This window comes from Lithobates pipiens, unplaced genomic scaffold (genome assembly GCF_037356315.1).
Source record: "Lithobates pipiens isolate NorthernLeopardFrog02 unplaced genomic scaffold, aLitPip1_a1.2 Scaffold_18, whole genome shotgun sequence".
Classification (NCBI taxonomy): domain Eukaryota; kingdom Metazoa; phylum Chordata; class Amphibia; order Anura; family Ranidae; genus Lithobates; species Lithobates pipiens.
In genome coordinates this window covers 475866403-475885047 of record NW_027507758.1, presented here as the reverse complement: position 1 = coordinate 475885047, position 18645 = coordinate 475866403, and the positions used below count along the sequence as shown (strand labels likewise).

The 18645-nt window shown below is 43.9% G+C and overlaps 1 protein-coding gene across 2 annotated transcripts in view; it reads left to right on the top strand.

The window, feature by feature from the left end:
• The window catches only part of LOC143988638 (beta-galactoside alpha-2,6-sialyltransferase 1-like), an 84963-nt gene that overhangs the window by 64621 nt on the left and 1697 nt on the right, over positions 1 to 18645 (top strand). For both annotated transcript variants that reach the window (XM_077488346.1, XM_077488345.1), the window contains exons 4-5: positions 10608 to 10709; positions 16845 to 17019. In XM_077488346.1, the coding sequence (XP_077344472.1) occupies positions 10608 to 10709; positions 16845 to 17019 (277 nt within the window). The remainder of the gene's footprint in view (positions 1 to 10607; positions 10710 to 16844; positions 17020 to 18645) is intronic.

The window sequence follows — 18645 nt, the reverse complement described above, 5'->3', positions numbered from 1 at the left end:
TTATTAATGTTACGATTGCAAGACTATTTCTAATTCTACCCTTTGTTAGCCATGAGGGTGCTTCCTGCTACAGTATATGCAGTAAAGCAAGCTTGTTACACTCACTGTGCAACCTAAGGGGTTAATCCTCCGCGTAACATGGATTGTTACAGGTGCTATATTCAAAAATGACCACGAGATGGCAGGTGTCGAGTCATTTTCAGAACACAGAAAGTTCTCCCAGGAAGTTCTGGGGATTTGTATGCTGTTGAAATAAATCTCCAAGTACTTTTGGTGAAGCTGGACTACATTACCCAATTACTTTGAAAAAAGGAGGGGCTGTGACGAACGCGGGTGTCAGCTCCCTGCCCTCCTTTCTAACTCGTGACAAGGGACCGGCCAACCTCACACTATGATGTCACTTACATAACAATACCACTCTCAGCTGCGTCCGGCACAAAGATTTCCCAGCTTGCGGGACCACAATCTAGATTGTCAATTATGCAATTAACCCTTTAACTGCCACCACCCCTTCTTTAGACCTAGCAGGGGGTGACTTGTAATTTTAGCAATACCAATTAGGATTTTAGAATAATTGTCTGTAACACACACTGCCACCACAGACAGGTCTGCTCAGAGGCCTTACTCTAAAACAGTAGCGCTCTTCAAGAGGCAGGTTTGTTTATAGCTTTCATTAAGAGCTTTAGAGATAAGGTTAACACTTTTCAAAATAAGGGTTTAATAATGAAAAGGTCAAATTGGTGCAAATAAAATATTTACAGAAAAATATGTTTCAAAGAGATAAAGACAATATACAGCCACAAAGAAATAAGGTAGAATTGAGGAGGGAGAATACTTGAAATTAATGTACGAGGGTTGATCAGAGTTTGATCGATGAGCTGGGTAATCGATTCTCAAACTTGGCACATGTTCCTGCTTGGATGGTAAAAGGAGAACTGTCCACTGTCTTGGCATCTCCTCTTTTCTGTGGGATTAAAGGGGTGTTGACAGCTACCAATGACCAATCGTCTGATCATCTTGTTTAGGGGTTGGTTGCTGGGAGGTCTCTACATTCATGACGATGTCCCATGTACACTTTGTGATACATATTTATATCTTTGCATCTCTACTGCAGACTACTAATATCCATATTATTGTCCAGCGTGACACTTGCTTCAAAACAAATATAAACATGGCAGGTTTCCAATGTCTAGTTTACCTAGGAGGAATAAGGGGTACCAATGGTTTCACATATGATCTGACATAGGGGTGGCTGGACTTGAAATGTTACAAATTATCTGAGGAAACTAAATGTGTCCATATTATGGCTGTGCTATTATTAATTTGGATGTTGTGAAACATGCTGAAGTTTCAGAACTATACTAAACTGTTTGAGCTTTATGTGGATTGAGGTATTTACCACCAGTATCTGTTGGTTCTCTGAATTGAGAGGGTGACAGTTTTACAATAGGCCTGGACATCCTGCCAGACCAACATTAGCTGTCTTCACACACCTAAGGCCGCGTACACACGGGCGGACTGTCCGTCCAACTAAGTCCGTCAGACAATCCGACAGACAGTCCGTCCTACTTTTGAATGAACGGACTTGACCACACACGACGAACAGACAGTCCGCTGAAAGCTTGCGCGATGACGTGTACGGTACGTACGATGGGACTAGAAATACGACGTCCAATACACTGCAATGCAACCTTCGGCCGTGTAAATCCTTTCTGAGCATGCGCCATACTGAGTCCGTCGAACTAGCCTACTCACGAGCGGACTGTCCGCTGAAACCAAGTTTGGACGGACAAAATTACGGAAATTCCGAAAGACTTAGTCCGCCAGACTGTCCGCTGAAAAAGTCAGCTGAAGCCCACACACGAGCGGATTGTCCGCTGAAACACGTTTCAGCGGACCAAGTCCGTCAGACAGTCCGCCCGTGTGTACGCGGCCTAAGCCTGCTTTTCATGTGCACAGTGGGCAGACAGATGCCAGGGTGGAGCCTGCATAGGACACTCAGAGTCATTACACTGGAGGTCACTGCCAGACTGCTGATCAACAGAAGTGGGTGAGAATGGACCATATCTTTTGCTGAACTGTCTGTTTGTTCACCCGCACTATACATAATTCTGAGTCCAGGGATGTCTCCCCTCTTAGCCCTTGTACACACGGTCGGAGAATCCGTTGGAATGTGTCCTATCGGACCGTGTTGTCGGATAATCCGACTGTGTGTGGTATGCATCAGACTGTTTCCGTCGGAATATCCGTTGGACCAAATTTTCCAACATGTTGGAAATATTTTCCGACCAACTGGTCCAATAGGACAGAGAATTCAGAGAATTTCGATCGGACAAAGTGCCACGCATGCTCAGATCAAATTCCTACATCAAAGCTATTGGCTACTAGCCTGAACGTAGTCCCATCGTAACAAAATTACGTCATCACGTTCTGAAAGATCGGATTTTTCGACAACTTTGTCCGACCATGTGTATGCAACAGTTTCGGACAAGATCCGACGGACAGAATCCGACGGACAAAATCCGACGGATTTGGTTGTCGAAATGTCCGACCGTGTGTACAAGGGCTTAGGCTGGATTCACACCTATGCATTTTTAGTGCTTTTTGCATTTTGCAGATTTGCACTACATTATGTGTTCTATAGGAATGAATAGGAGCTGGATTAGCATCACTAGTGCTTGTCTCATTGCTAAAAAACTGTTGGTCCCACGTTACCAGTTTCTGCACTCAGTTTGGATTACAAAATAGCTGCTGTACTTAAAGTGGGAAACATTCTGCAAGTGCCTTACCTGCCCTACATATAAGCAGCTGCAACTGGGGATTTCCCACATAGGAACAATTACGCTTTTCTTCACATTAAATGCATACCTTTAACATCACTCGCTGCTTTGCTGACCAGGAGATTATCAAAAGGGGAACTCCGAAGTTTACGCAACTTTTCGGTTTATATCTTCTCACTTGCTAATAGTTCCACAGAAGAGCAAGACATTAAGGACGTTAAAGTGCACCAACAAAAGAGCTTGGAATTATTCTATATAGCATCCATATTGACTAGAATACTGGATGGGATTTATCATGGTAAATAAAAACAATGGGTAACTATTGAGTAGAAAACAACATCCGTTCCCTTGATCTCTCTTTCATGGATTAAGCCTGAATTTCGCCCTTCTAGATAAACATTTTGACCTCTGACGTTATCTTTATTAAAAGTTTGGGATTCCACCATTCGAAAATTCAAACTCTGGCCCATTTACTCCAATTATGGGTAACCCAGAATTTCCGCTGGGTTTATGCTCGACTAGATTTTTACGACGACTTTGGCTTCTTCACCAATTAAACAAGCGCTTACAACTAAGTGACTCCAATCATTTATTATATAATAGCAACTGCAGAGTGTAACTATCCAGGTCATTGGTTACACTATTTACAACTTTAGCACTTTTATACAAAATTGCTGGAAAAGGGCTTACCCCATAGGGAATTAACTCCATTTGAATCTCTATGCAATGGACTTCCAGAGTGTTCTCACACTATTTCAAAAATATATGATATATTGTTGTCCCATGCATTCGCTAGCCAGCCATATTATACCAGAGAGTGGGATAGGGAATTGGGCCATAGTATCACCACAGAAGATTGAAAAAAGTATATTTCTAACTTTTAAATCTAGTCTCTTAACATATATACAAGAAAAGAATAACAAATGATTAACCAGGTGGTTAATTAACCAAGGCTCCACAGAATATCCTCAAACTATGCTGAAAAGTGTTGGCGCTGTGCTTCACATATGGTGTACCTGCCCCTGGATTACAACATTTTGTGAGAATGTCTTCCAAATTTACTCTTTCGTTACCGGCACGTCATATCAGAAATCTCCTGAGATGGCTTTGTCTATATACCCTGGCTCTAAGGGAGAGACTAAAAAGGGGTTGCTTTGCATGCTCCTTCTTGCAGTGCGAATACTTATACCTTGATACTGGTATACTGACTCTACTCCTACAATTAACCACCCATAGCCCAATGAAGGCCACTGGGAGGTGGTTGCATAACTCTGGGAGGGCGTACTATGATGTCCTCCCAGAATCCTGCTCTCGCACACCCAAATGCATCCAAACGCATCACAGATCACGGTAAACGCCCGCTGATAGCAGGCATTTACCACGTGATCGCTCCGTCATATGACAGAGTAATCACATGTAAACAAACCGGCGTGATATCCGGTTCCTCTTTCCCTTCTCCGTCCAGTGTGAGCAGAGAGGGGAAAGATCGGTGGCAGCAGAGCTGTGGGCTGCATGTGTAGTGCCCACAGAGCTGATATGTGACAAATCCATCCATTCTCAGCCATGCATACCCACCCATCCATACTCAGCATACCCATCCATACTCTGCATACTCATCCATCCATCCTCATCCATACTCAGCATACTCATCCATCCATGCTCAGCCATCCATCCATCCTCAGAAATACTCATCCATCCATCCATGCTCAGCCATCCATCCATCCTCAGAAATACTCATCCATCCATCCATGCTCAGCCATCCCATCCACCCCCAGCCATACCTAGCAGTACTCAGCCATACTCAGTCGTACTCAGTTGTACCCAGCCATACCCATCCGTACTCAGCCATACCAGGCCATACTCATTCATGCTCAGCCATCCCCATCCATGGTTCATCCATCCTCATTCATGCTCAGCCATGCCACATCAGTTATCATCCATGCCACATCCATGCCACTACAGTGCCTCACAAAAGTGTAATTGGTAGTCAAATTAGATTTGAAACTTATGTCCCTAGAACACCCGATGGTGCTCCCTGCATGTTGGTCCTCTGTATGTGGCCACGCTGTGGAAAAGTCTCACACATGTGATATCACCGTACTCAGGAGGAGTAGGAGAATCTATTTTGGGGTGTAACTTTTGGTGTGTACATGCTATGTGTTAGAAATATTGTGTAAATCGACAACATTGTGTAAAAAAAAAAAAACACATGTTCAAAAGACGCAATATGCCTCATAGATCATACAGTGGGTTGTTTTCTTTCCAAAATGGGGTCATTTTTGGGGTGTTTCCATTGTCCTGGTTCTCCAGGGCCTTCAAAAGTGTAAAGCCGCGTACACACGGGCGGACTGTCTGGCCAACTTAGTCCGCCGAAACACATTTCAGTGGACAGTCCGCTCGTGTGTGGGCTTCAGCTGACTTTTTCAGCGTGCAGTCTGGCGGACTAAGTATTTCGGAATTTCCGTAATACTGTCCGTCGGACTCGCATTTCGGCGGACAATCCGCCCGTGTGTATGCCAGTCCGCCGTACTTTTGAAATGAGCGGACTTTTCCCGCCCGGAGAAAAGTCCGCTCATTTTGAGCAGGTACCCAGGTAGGCGGGGCCCGCGAAGGAGACGTCGCTGGCCCCGCCGCCTGGTATGGACTTAAAGGGGAACCCCAACGCCAAAAAAAATTGGCGTGGGAGCCCCCCCAAGTCCACAACAGACCCTTGTCCGAGCACGCTACCCGGCCGGCCAGGAAAGGGGGGCGAGCGAGCGCCCTCCCCTCCTGAGCCGTACCAGGCCGCGTGCCCTCAACATGTGGGGGTGCCTTGGGGAAGGGGGGGCCGCGCGGCCCCCCCACCCCAAAGCACCTTGTCCCCATGTTGATGAGGACAAGGGCCTCTTCCCGACAACCCTGGCCGTTGGTTGTCGGGGTCTGCGGGCGGGGGGCTTATCGGAATCCGGGAGCCCCCTCTAATAAGGGGGCCCCCGGATACCGGCCCCCCACCCTATGTGAATGAGTATGGGGTACAATGTACCCCTACCCATTCACCTGTAAAATAAAAGTACAAAAAAAAACACAACACACGAGATAAAATACTTTATTGCACAGCTCCGGGGGTCTTCCGTCTTCGGGGGTCTTCTCGCCGGACTCCTCCGCTATCTTCTTGTAGCTCTTTTGCTAGCGGAGGAGTCTGGCTTTCTTCCTCGCCGCCGGCCTCTTCTCCCGACTTCGGGGGTCTTGTCCCCCTCTTCGGTTCTTCTGCCGGGCCACCGCGCCTTCTTATAGCTCTTTTACAGGAGGTGGCCTTCTGTCGCCGCCGCCGCCACCTTCCGTTCTTCTTCTTCTTCTTCTCCAGGAGATGTTGCCTCGACGATCTCTCCGGCCGAAATGCCAGGGACGCACTGCGCGGCCACTTATATAGGGACACGGGGTGGTGTCACATGGCTTTATGTCACATGGGGGGTGTCACATGGTGACCCCGCCCCCTTACGATGTCATAGTCCCCATGTGACATCAACCCATGTGACCAACCCATGTGACATAAAGCCATGTGACACCGCCCCTTGTCCCTACATAAGTGGCCGTGCAGTGCGTCCCTGGCATTCCGGCCGGAGAGATCGTCGAGGCAACATCTCCTGGAGAAGAAGAAGAAGAAGAAGAAGAACGGAAGGCGGCGGCGGCGACAGAAGACCGGGCCACCGCCTGTAAAAGAGCTATAAGAAGGCACGGTGGCCCGGCAGAAGAACCGAAGAGGGGGACAAGACCCCCGAAGTCGGGAGAAGAGGCCGGCGGCGAGGAAGAAAGCCGGACTCCTCCGCTAGCAAAAGAGCTACAAGAAGATAACGGAGGAGTCCGGCGAGAAGACCCCCGAAGACGGAACACCCCCGGAGCTGTGCAATAAAGTATTTTATCTCGTGTGTTGTGGTTTTTTTTGTACTTTTATTTTACAGGTGAATGGGTAGGGGTACATTGTATATACTCATTCACATAGGGTGGGGGGCCGGTATCCGGGGGCCCCCTTATTAAAGGGGACTCCCGGATTCCGATAAGCCCCCTGCCCGCAGACCCCGACAACCAACGGCCAGGGTTGTCGGGAAGAGGCCCTTGTCCTCATCAACATGGGGACAAGGTGCTTTGGGGTGGGGGGGCCGCGCGGCCCCCCCTTCCCCAAGGCACCCCCCCATGTTGAGGGCACGCGGCCTGGTACGGTTTAGGAGGGGGGGCGCTCGCTCGTCCCCCTTTCCGGCCAGGTAGCATGCTCGGACAAGGGTCTGTTGTGGACTTGGGGGGGACCCCCACGCCGATTTTTTTCGGCGTTGGGGTTCCCCTTTAAGTCCATACCAGGCGGCGGGGTCAGCGATGTCTCCTTCGCGGCCCCGCCTACCTGGAGACGCGCTCGAAATGAGCGGACTTTCCTCCGCGTGTGTGGGCGAGTCCGTTCATTTCAAAAGTAGGGCGGATAGTATGGCGGACTTAGTACGCCGTATTAGTCCGCTCAAAAAGTGGTGTGTGTGGTCAAGTCCGTTCATTCGAAAAAGTATGACGGACTGTCCGTCAGATTGTCTGACGGACTAAGTTGGCCAGACAGTCCGCCCGTGTGTACGCGGCTTAAGAGGTAGTCAAGAAATGATATGTGGAATTTATGCTCCAAGAACGCCTGATGGCGACCCCCTGCATGTTGGGCCTCTGTATGTGGGCACACTGTGTAAAAGTCCTACACATGTGGTATCGCCATACTCAGAGGAGTAGCAAAATGAGATAGGCCATCAGTACTTCAGGTGTGATCAATTTTCAGAGATTGGCACCATAGCTTGTGGACTCTATAACTTTAACAAAGACCAAATAATATACACTGATTTGGGTTATTTTTTACCAAAGATATGTAGTTGTATAAATTTTGGCCAAAATATATGAAGAAAAATTACTAATTTGCAAAAAATTTTAACAGAAACAAAGATACATTTTTTTTCCCAATAATTTTCGGGCTTTTCTCTTTTATAGCGCAAAAAATAAAAAACACAGCGGTGATTAAATACCACCAAAAGAAAGCTCTATTTGTGTGGAAAAAAAGGAAAAAAAATTCATATAGGTACAGTGTTGCATGACTGAGTAATTGTCATTCAAAATGTGAGAGCACCGAAAGCTGAAAATTGGTCTGGTTAGGAAGGGGGTTTAAGTGCCCAGTGGTCAAGTGGTTAAAGAATGGGTAGTTGAGCTGAATCATTTAAAGGGAATGGAGGAATTAGCGGCAAGCATACATAAATGCCTTTCTAAGCACATTGCTGTATGGTCTCCTTGGATGGACTTCTTGGACTCTGGCGTGTTGGGAACTGTCTCATAAACAGTCTTTACTTTGTGATGTGGCTGTGGTCTGTTGTGGTGGCTCCCCAGACGGACTGTTAGCCCTTGTATACACGGTCGGACATTTCGACAACCAAATACGTCGGATTTTGTCCGTCGGATTCTGTCCGTCGGATCTTGTCCGAAACTGTTGCATACACACGGTCGGACAAAGTTGTCGAAAAATCCGATCTTTCAGAACGTGATGACGTAATTTTGTTACGATGGGACTACGTTCAGGCTAGTAGCCAATAGCTTTGATGTAGGAATTTGATCTGAGCATGCGTGGCACTTTGTCCGATCGAAATTCTCTACACATGATCGGAGTATGTCCTATCGGACCAATTGGTCGGAAAATATTTCCAACATGTTGGAAAATTTGGTCCGACGGATATTCCAACGGAAACAGTCCGATGCATACCACACACAGTCGGATTATCCGACAACACGGTCCGATAGGACACATTCCGACGGATTATCCGACCGTGTGTACAAGGGCTTAGAGAGATGGATGGACGTGCGTGTGTGTCCTCCTTTTTTTGAATGTTTGTTTGAATTTCTTTTGTTATAAACATTTGAACAGATACTTACCTAAATTAAGCAATGGTAATTTAAGTATAGATGCTTCTTATGAATGGGTGGTAAGATATTGATATTGACTTCCAAAACGTTGGAAAGAATAGTGTTTTTTAAGCTTTAATATTGTTTTGATATATGGGATTTCAATGTTCCAGATTATGGCTTTTTGTATGTAATTTTGCAAACTACTAATAAAAATATTAACATAAAAACAAAAACAATAAAACACTTTAATATCACCAAATTCAAATTATAATGGGACGAAAGGGTAATTTTAGTGCTATTAATGCTTAGTGAAGTTATTCTCGAAATATTGTATGTAGTAAACTGTAATGATTTATTGCAAGATAAAAATATAATCTTTTAAAGTAGGTAACAATTCTTTTAACAATTGTGGACTCCAAGCCTTGCTTTTTAACCCGCTGCTTGAAAGCATGCAATGGGATGTATTTAGCTTTGATCACTTTTCCCACCAGCTGCTTCATCATCTCTCCAGGCCTCTTGGTCTACTCTAGATAGAAGACTGTGGTTACAAAATATAAATGAGAAGTGAAGGTTTTAATATCTTTACGTGCTAATTATACATACCTCACAACTTTTTGAGATGGAAATGGAGGGACAGGTACCTATTAGCAAAAGTATGTAGACATGGGACACACACCCCTGCCATGCACATTTAAAGGAGAATTGCATACAAAAAATGATTAGTTAAACCCAGAAATGCTTTTGTTTGTTTTACCACTACTTTTCCTTTATACTGGCTTTTGAAATTGACAAATGCAATTTAGAAATTGGATAAAAGGTTTAGCAGCGGGAAACACTTTCTGAAAAATAAATAGTGAATTTTACATAGAATTATCAGACCTAAGGCTTGATTCACACTAATGTGTTTTTTGATGCATTTTGCATTTTGCAGAAATGCAGGGAGATTTTTTAACATAGGTTCCTATGGAACATGTTCACATCAATGCATTTTTGTGCCTCTGCATTTTTGGAAAGGGTCAGGGAGTTTTTTTCATGCAAAATGCAGCATTTTGCATGTAATAAAAGTCAATGGACCTGCATCAAAAACACAAGTACTGCTTTTTTACCGCATTTTTACCATGATTTTGCCACGATTTGCGTTTTGCAGTTTTTTTTCACTGTATATATCTGGTTGCTCAGCAACCACAGTGTAAAAAAAAAAATGCAAAACGCGGCAAAATCGTGGTAAAAATGCGTATCCAAAAACACGACAAGCACCGCAAAAAACACTGAAAAAAACGCTCAAACGCAACATGCATAGATGTGAATCGAACCTTAGTGCCGGTTCACACTAGTGCGATGCGAGAACCCTGCGAATCAACTGCGGGTTCCCGCATCGCACTCGACACACACGGCAGTTCACACTGCCATATGCAAATTGCTGGGGAGTGTCATTATATGTTAACGATACCCCCATTTCAGCTCGCATATCGCACTGCGAACTGACAGTTCGGACATGAATCGGATCGCATATGTGTGAACACACATGCGATACGATTCTGGTCCGAACAGAAAAAAGGGTCCTGTGCGCGTTTGGACCGAATGCGGTGGGATATCAGCCATACTATCTGTATGGCTGACATCACACCCGCACAAACATCGCATGTAATGTGAACAGCAGTGCACTGCGAATTACATGCGATGTCTGGCATCGCGGTAGTGTGAACCGGCACTAAAAGAGGGACAAATGAGAAGGAAAGAGCGACAGAGGGACTTTGTTGGAAATCAGGGACAGTCCCTCAAAATTAGGGACATTTGGGAACTGTGATTATATTAAACTTACACATGCTATTCTGAGTAAAATCACAAAAAAAATCTTGCAAGCACAACCATGAAAACTACTGATAAATATGCTGTAGATAATTCCACTTTGCTAACTCTTCATCCTATTTGCAGGTTATCGCTCTTCCCAGTTATAATTTCCTGAATAATCCCCTTTATAAAAAAGGAATATTGGTTATGTGGGATCCGGCACCATATGAAGCAGATGTACATCAGGTGAGAAAATGTTGGCGTGAGATCATTCAGTTTAAGGGCCAGTTCACACCAGATGCAGTTCCGTGCATTTTTTTTTTGTGCACAAAATGCATGCACAGTATTTTCCATGTATTCCAATGGCTCTAGTTCATACCATGTAGTCAGTTTCTGCACCGGAAACTGAGTGGTAATTGACTGCATGGTGTGAACTAGAGCCATTGGAATACATTGAAAACAAGGTGCATGTATTTTTAGTGCAGAAAAAAAAGCACACTGTACTGCATCTGGTGTGAACTGGCCCTAAGGATTAAAGAGCCAGTGTTTACACACAGATATATATCCAGATATGCAGTGCTCAGCATAAAATGATTACACCAATTTTGAAAAGTAAGATTTTAATCAATATCTCAATGAACACAAGAACAACTTCCAAAATGTTTGACAAAACTGAGTTTTAGAGGACATTTGTTTAGCTCATTACATGAAAGTAAGGTTAATAATACAGTGCCTTGCGAAAGTATTCGGCCCCCTTGAACTTTTCAACCTTTTACCACATTTCAGGCTTCAAACATAAAGATATAAAATTTTAATTTTTTGTGAAGAATCACCAACAAGTGGGATACAATTGTGAAGTGGTCGAAATCTATTGGATATTTTAAACTTTTTTAGCAAATAAAAAACTGAAAAGTGGTACGTGCAAAATTATTCGGCCCCTTTACTTTCAGTGCAGCAAACTCACTCCAGAAGTTCAGCGAGGATCTCTGAATGATCCAATGTTGTCCTAAATGACTGATGGTGATAAATAGAATCCACCTGTGTGTAATCAAGTCTCTGTATAAATGCACCTGCTCTGTGATAGTCTCAGGGTTCTGTTGAAAGCGCAAAGAGCATCATGAAGACCAAGGAACACACCAGTCAGGTCCGTAATACTGTTGTGGAGAAGTTTAAAGCCGGATTTGGATACAAAAAGATTTCCCAAGCTTTAAACATCCCAAGTAGCACTGTGCAAGCGATCATTTTGAAATGGAAGGAGTATCAGACCACTGCAAATCTACCAAGACCTGGCTATCCCTCTAAACTTTCAGGTCAGACAAGGAGAAGACTGATCAGAGATGCAGCCAATAGGCCCATGATCACTCTGGATGAACTGCACAGAACTACAGCTGAGGTGGGAGAGTCTGTCCATAGGACAACAATCAGTCGTACACTGCACAAATCTGGCCTTTATGGAAGAGTGGCAAGAAGAAAGCCATTTCTCAAAGATATCCATAAAAAGTCTCGTCTAAAGTTTGCCACAAGCCACCTGGGAGACACACCAAACATGTGGAAGAAGGTGCTCTGGTCAGAAGAAACCAAAATCCAACTTTTTGCCCACAATGCAAAACGATATGTTTGGCGTAAAAGCAACACAGCTCATCACCCTCAACACACCATCCCCACTGTCAAACATGGTGGTGGCAGCATCATGGTTTGGGCCTGCTTTTCTTCAGTAGGGACAGGGAAGATGGTTAAACTTGAGGGGAAGATGGATGCAGCCAAATAAAGGACCATTCTGGATGAAAACCTGTTGGAGTCTGCAAAAGACCTGAAACTAGGACGGAGATTTATCTTCCAACAAGACAATGATCCCAAACATACAGCAAAATCTACAAAGGAATGGTTCAAAAATAAACGTATCCAGGGGTTAGAATGGCCAAGTCAAAGTCCAGACCTGAATCCAATCGAGAATCTGTGGAAAGAGCTGAAAACTGCTTTTCACAAACGCTCTCCATCCAACCTCACTGAGCTTGAGCTGTTTTGCAATGAAGAATGGGCAAGAATTTCAGTCTATCGATGTGCAAAACTGATAGAGACATACCCCAAGCGACTTGCAGCTGTAATCGCAGCAGAAGGTGTCTCTACAAAGTATTAACGCAAGGGGGCCGAATAATTTTGCACGCCCCACTTTTCATTTTTTTATTAGTTAAAAAAGTTTCAAAAATCCAATAGATTTTGTTCCACTTCACAATTGTGTCCCACTTGTTGGTGATTATTCACAAAAAATAAAAATGTTATATCTTTATGTTTGAAGCCTGAAATGTGGCAAAAGGCTGAAAAGTTCAAGGGGGCTGAATACTTTCGCAAGGCACTGTATAACTTAGATTACAAAATCATTTTGTATGACTGCCATGATTTGTAAATACAACACCAAGTCTTCTAGGCATGGAATGAAAAAGTTGGAGACATATTGCAACATCAATTTTTTCCATTCTTCAAGAACAACCTCTTTTAGAGCCTGGATGTTGGATGGAGAGTGATGCTCAACTTGTCTCTTCAGAATTCCCCATAGGTGCTCAATTGGGTTCACATCTGGAAACACTCTTGGCAGCTGAATCACTTTCACCTTGTTCTTCTTCAGAAATGCAACAGTGGCAGTAAATGTGTGTTTTGGATCATTGTCATGTTGGAAAAGTGAACGACAACCAAGGGCACAGAGTGATGGTAGCATCTACTCTTTCAATATAGAGCAGCACATCTGAATTCATGATACCATCAATGAAATGCAACTCCTCGACACCAGCAGCTCTCACGCAGCCCCACAGAAGAACACTGCCACCACCACCACGTTTCACTGTAGGCACCATGCATTTTCTTTTTACTCCTCACCTTTGCAACGCCATACAGTTTTGAAGCCATCAGTTCCAAAAACATTTATCTTGGCCTCATCATTCCAGAGTACAGAGTTCCAGTAGTCTTCTTTTTCAGCATGGGCCATGGGAAATTCTAGGTGGGCTTTTTTGTGCATGGGCTTTAAGAGAGGCATCCTTTGTGGACAACACCCATGCATGCCATTCTCTGCAGTGTACACCGTATTGTGTCACGGAAAACAATCACCCTAGATTGTCTTTCTACATTTTTAGCTAACTGCAGTGAACATGCATGGTGGTTTTCTTCAACCCTTCCCATCAGAAGAAGCTCCTTACAATGTTAACTTCTGTGGATGGCCTGGATGTCTCTGTGAGATGGTTGCAGTTCTTCTACCTTTGTTAAATTTTTGTATCGCTTTTGCTACAATATTCTGACTGATAAGTAAAGCTTTGCTGATCTTCTTGTATCCTTCACCTTTCTTGTGTAAAGAAATTATTTTCTGTCTCAGGCCTTGTGACATTTTTCTTCCACGTGGTGCCATTGCTGACAGCATAAAAAATGGGGAAAGGGCATACTTTGTTAAGTATGTCACTTTGTTAAAGAGGAAGTAAACCCTGATGGGTTTACTTCCTCTTTGATTCCCTGCAAAGGTAAAGCATAATGGACTACTATGCATCGCATAGTCCATTATGTGTCACTTACCTGACACAGGAGCCAGCGAAGTCACCGCTGTACCCTTGTGTATGGAGCCTCCATCTTCTCTGTGTGAATGGGGAGCAGGTGTGTTAAATATGGTGTTATCGCTCTCACTCTCTGAGGATCTGAAAAAAAGAATCATTGCTCTACATAAAGATGGCCTAGGCTATAAGTCGTTTGCCAAGCCCCTGATACTGAGCTGCAGCACGGTGGTCAAGACCATACAGCGAGTTTAACAGGACAGGTTCCACTCAGAACAGGCCTCGCCTTGGTCGACCAAAGAGGTTGAGTGCGCATGCTCAGCATCATATCCAGAGGTTGTCTTTGGGAAATAGACGCATGAGTGCTGCCAGCATTGCTGCAGAGGTTGAAGGGGTGGGGGGTCAGTGCTTAGATCATTTGCTGCACACTGCATCAAATTGGTCTGCATGACTGCCATCCCAGAAGGAAGCCTCTTCTAAAGATGAGGCACAAGAAAGCCTGCAAACAGTTTGCTGAAGACAAGCAGATTAAGGACATGGATTACTGAAACCATGTCCTGTGGTCTAATGAGACCAAGATAAACTTTTTTGGTTCAGATGGTGTCAAGTGTGTGTGACGGCAAGCAGGTTAGGAGTACATAGACAAGTGCGTCTTGCCTAGTCAAGCATGGTTTGGGGCTGCATGAGTGCTGCTGGCACTAAGGAGCTACAGCTTATTGAGGGAAACCATGAGTGCCAGCATGTACTGTAGACAGACAAGATATTTGGGGGGCATACCCTAAAAGATGCATTAAAGATGGTGCAGCCATAAGACCATACAACAAAACAATATATTACAGCGCACACATGCAAAAAAGACATTTACCTCCTGCAAGGCTTATTTAAAACACCTAGACATTTTCAAAAAACATTATCAAAAAAATATTTGGTCACACCATATTGCTATACAGTGCTTAAGCCCACTTACTGTGACAAAGTACCCCATGATTAGTGGGTCCTACACTATCCATAGACTGGGAAATCCTGTTTCTCTGAACCATGGCAGCAATACAATCCTCTATATGGGAGAACTTGAGGTATCCACCCATGACACAGGTGGACACTAATGAGAGGCACCGATGAAGGAGTGGGGGTGCTCCTCACCCAAAAGGAGTTGGTCAGAATCCATACAATAGACAAACAAGATATTTGGGCGACACACCCTAAAAGATGCATTAAAGATAGTGCAGCCATAAGACCATACAACAGAACAAAATATTACAGCGCACACATGCAAAAAAAAAGACATTGCAAGGCTTATTTAAAACACCTAGACATTTTTAAAAAACATTATCAAACAATATGGGTATTTGGTTACACCATATGGCTATACAGTGCTTAAGCCCACTAACTGCATCCACCTGTGTCATGGGTGGAGACCTCAAATTCTCCCATATAGAGTGTATTGATCCCATGGTTCAAAGAAGCAGGATCTCCCAGTCTATGGATAGTGTAGGACCCACTAATCACGGGGTACTTTGTCGCAGTAAGTGGGTTTAAGTACCGTGTAGCAATATGGTGTGACCAAATCCCCCTTGTAATATTTTGTTACCAAATGTACCTTGACACACTGAAGCAGAGCATGATCCTTTTGCTTCGGAGACTGGGCCGCAGGGCAGTGTTCCAACGCGATAACGACCCCAAACACACCTCCAAGACAACTACTGCCATGCTAAAGAAGCTGAGAGTAAAGGTGATGGACTGGCCAAGCATATCTCCAGACCTAAACCCTATTGAGCATCTGTGGGGCCATGAATCCTCCCTCAGTTACTGCACCTCGGACCAGCCGGTTCTGAGAGACTCGGGAACAGACGGATCCTCACCCCAGACCAGGCGAGTCTATTGGGGTTAATCACCCGAACCATGTTACGGAGTGACACACGCTCAAGTGACCGAGACCCCTCGCGGGGCTACCCCGGTCCAGAATCAGGAACAGGCAGCTAAAGCCTCACGAATGAACCCAGAACACATGACTTCAACATCTTAAGTACCCTTCCCCAGACTCCTCAGCGGGGTTAGACACACCCACCGATTATCTCCGGGGAACCCAAAGCGTCCAACCAGGCCTGGTTCTGAGCCAGTCATGTGCACTTCACTGTGCACATGACCAGGCAGAACTCTAATACAGCCCAACCAAACTGATGTCAAAGTTAAACCTACATAATTAACACTCAGAACCCCTTTACTGTTCTGAGGCAAAAACTAAATTTGTACATGACAGACACTTTGTCCAAAGTGTCTTCGCTGCAGTAGTTTTGTGCAAAGATGTACCTTCCAAAGATGTACCTTGTAACACACAATCTAAAGCTGGCCATACATGAAACAAAATTCATCCGGTTCAGCGGGGACCAGACTAATTTTGATCCATGCATGACCACTGCAGTTGAACAGAAGTTGAAAAGTGGAGGTGACTAGTGATGTATGGTCTTTTATGGGTTATTAGCAAAAGGGATCAGGTTATGTGTTAGGTTTAGTGTAGGGAAAACAAATTTAATAGTTAAGGTCAGAGCTGCATAATATGGAGGTATCAAGAGCAATGCTACCACAAAAATCTATATCATCATAAACATTTGAATAGCAAAGGTGGCCACCCTTTAGAATTAAAATGCAATTGAGTTTCACTGATACAGCATGTATAATTTTCCACTCTCTGCCTGGTTCTAGCTGTGCAGAGGACTGAAAATACAAAGGTACATTTCCTCCAGAAATTTCTATTGTGGAATCAAACCAGGTGTAAATGTAATGTCATATTCAGTTTTCTGTTGATTTAAAACTCTGTCTCATCTTTTGTCTCAATAATTTCTCTACTCAGTGGTATGCAAAACCAGAATATCAATTCTTTGACCGCTACGGTGAATACTGCAAGCAGAACCCGACTCAGTCATTTTACATTCTAAATCCAAAAACCAGCTGGCAACTGTGGGATATAGTACAGGAGAATGCACCGGAGAAAATTCAACCAGATCCACCCTCTTCGGGGTCACTGGGTAGGTACACTACTACATGAGCACGAGGAAACCAGTCTCTTAGATAGCTACCAAGTCACTGTGTCATTACAACCCAGGTCAGTTCTCAGTATTACAGCGGAGCAGGGTTAAATAATAAAATGAAAAAGAAATAGCCATAAAAAAATAAAAAATAAACTGTGAAAAAAATCATAGGGTCCCCTCACACTAGTGGCCAATGCAGAACTGCCCCTTTGTGGAAAAAGTACCTCCTTACTTTGCTGGTCCTTGTAGGTGTGACCCTTGGAGCTTGCCTCCTTACATTGATGGTCAGTGTAGGTGGGAGATCAATATGTATGGTTTCTCCCTGCTTAAAAAACCCTTAGGAAAGTTTGGAAGAACCCTAGTTAAAAGAAATAGTGCCCTATAGCAAATTGTAGAGAAAACATTAAGGATCCAGATCAGATCCATTGCACTCTGTAAGAAAATAGTTCCACTTAATTTACTGAACTCCAGATCCAGAAAAAACAAACATCTTACGTGAGAATTGTCAGCACACAATGATGTTGATTTACTAAGGGTAAATAGGCCATTCACTTGTCAAAGGATTTTTCCCTTAGCTTAGTGAATGAGGTAAAACTCTGTTAACTTCTATCATTCAATTATTTGCAGCCAAAAATACTGATTATCCAGGTACTGAATATGCAGTACCTGGATATTTGTTTGCAAAGTGATTTTTTTTCACCACAGTTGCTAAGCTTTGCCTTGTAAAGTGAACAGCCTAACATGTAATATGATGCTACAGAGGTGCGCCAACATGCAGATGTTTGCTCATCATAGCTAATTAAAAGTGATGTACCGTTCTTTATAGCTATGTTTGGAACTTATTTTGAAGATAAGGCCTTCACAACTGTATATAACTAGGGATGGGCGAACAGTTCGGGCCGAACATAAGTTCGAGCTGAACTTTGGTTGTTCGGATTTTCTGCAAACACCGAACAATATGCGGTGTTCGGGGCAAATTCAAAAGCCGTCGAAACACTGTTGAAGTCTATGGGACATTAACATGAAAAATCAAAAGTGTTCATTTTAAAGGCTTATATGCAAGTTATTGTCATAAAAAGTGTTTGGGGACCCAGGTCCTACCCCAGGGAACATGTAATCAATGAAAAATATTTTTTTTTCAAAACTGATGTATTTTAGGGAGCAGTGATTTTTTTTAATGCTTAAAGTAAAACAATAAAAATGAAATATTCCTTTAAATATCGTGCCTGGGGGGTGTCTATAGTAGGCCTATAAAGTGGCACATTTTCCCGTGTTTAGAACAGTACCACTGCAAAATTACATTTCTAAAAGAAAAATTGTCATTTAAAACTGATCGCGGCTGTAATGAATTGTTGGGTTTCGACAACATAGACAAAAATCATTGAAAAGCATGGGATCCCCCTCCCCAGTCCATTACTAGGCCCTTTGGGTCTGGTATGAAAGACGTTATCTGTGATGAAACGGTGTAGGGAGGAGCGGCGTGCTGATGTCACCACATACCACGCTAGTCCCGGAAGCTATGGGCAGCGATCGAGAGCCGGCCTGGTCAAAACCTTTCAGATGCTTTTTAACATACAAATATCTGTAAGTGCATTACTTTTTTGTTTTAATAAATGTTTTAAG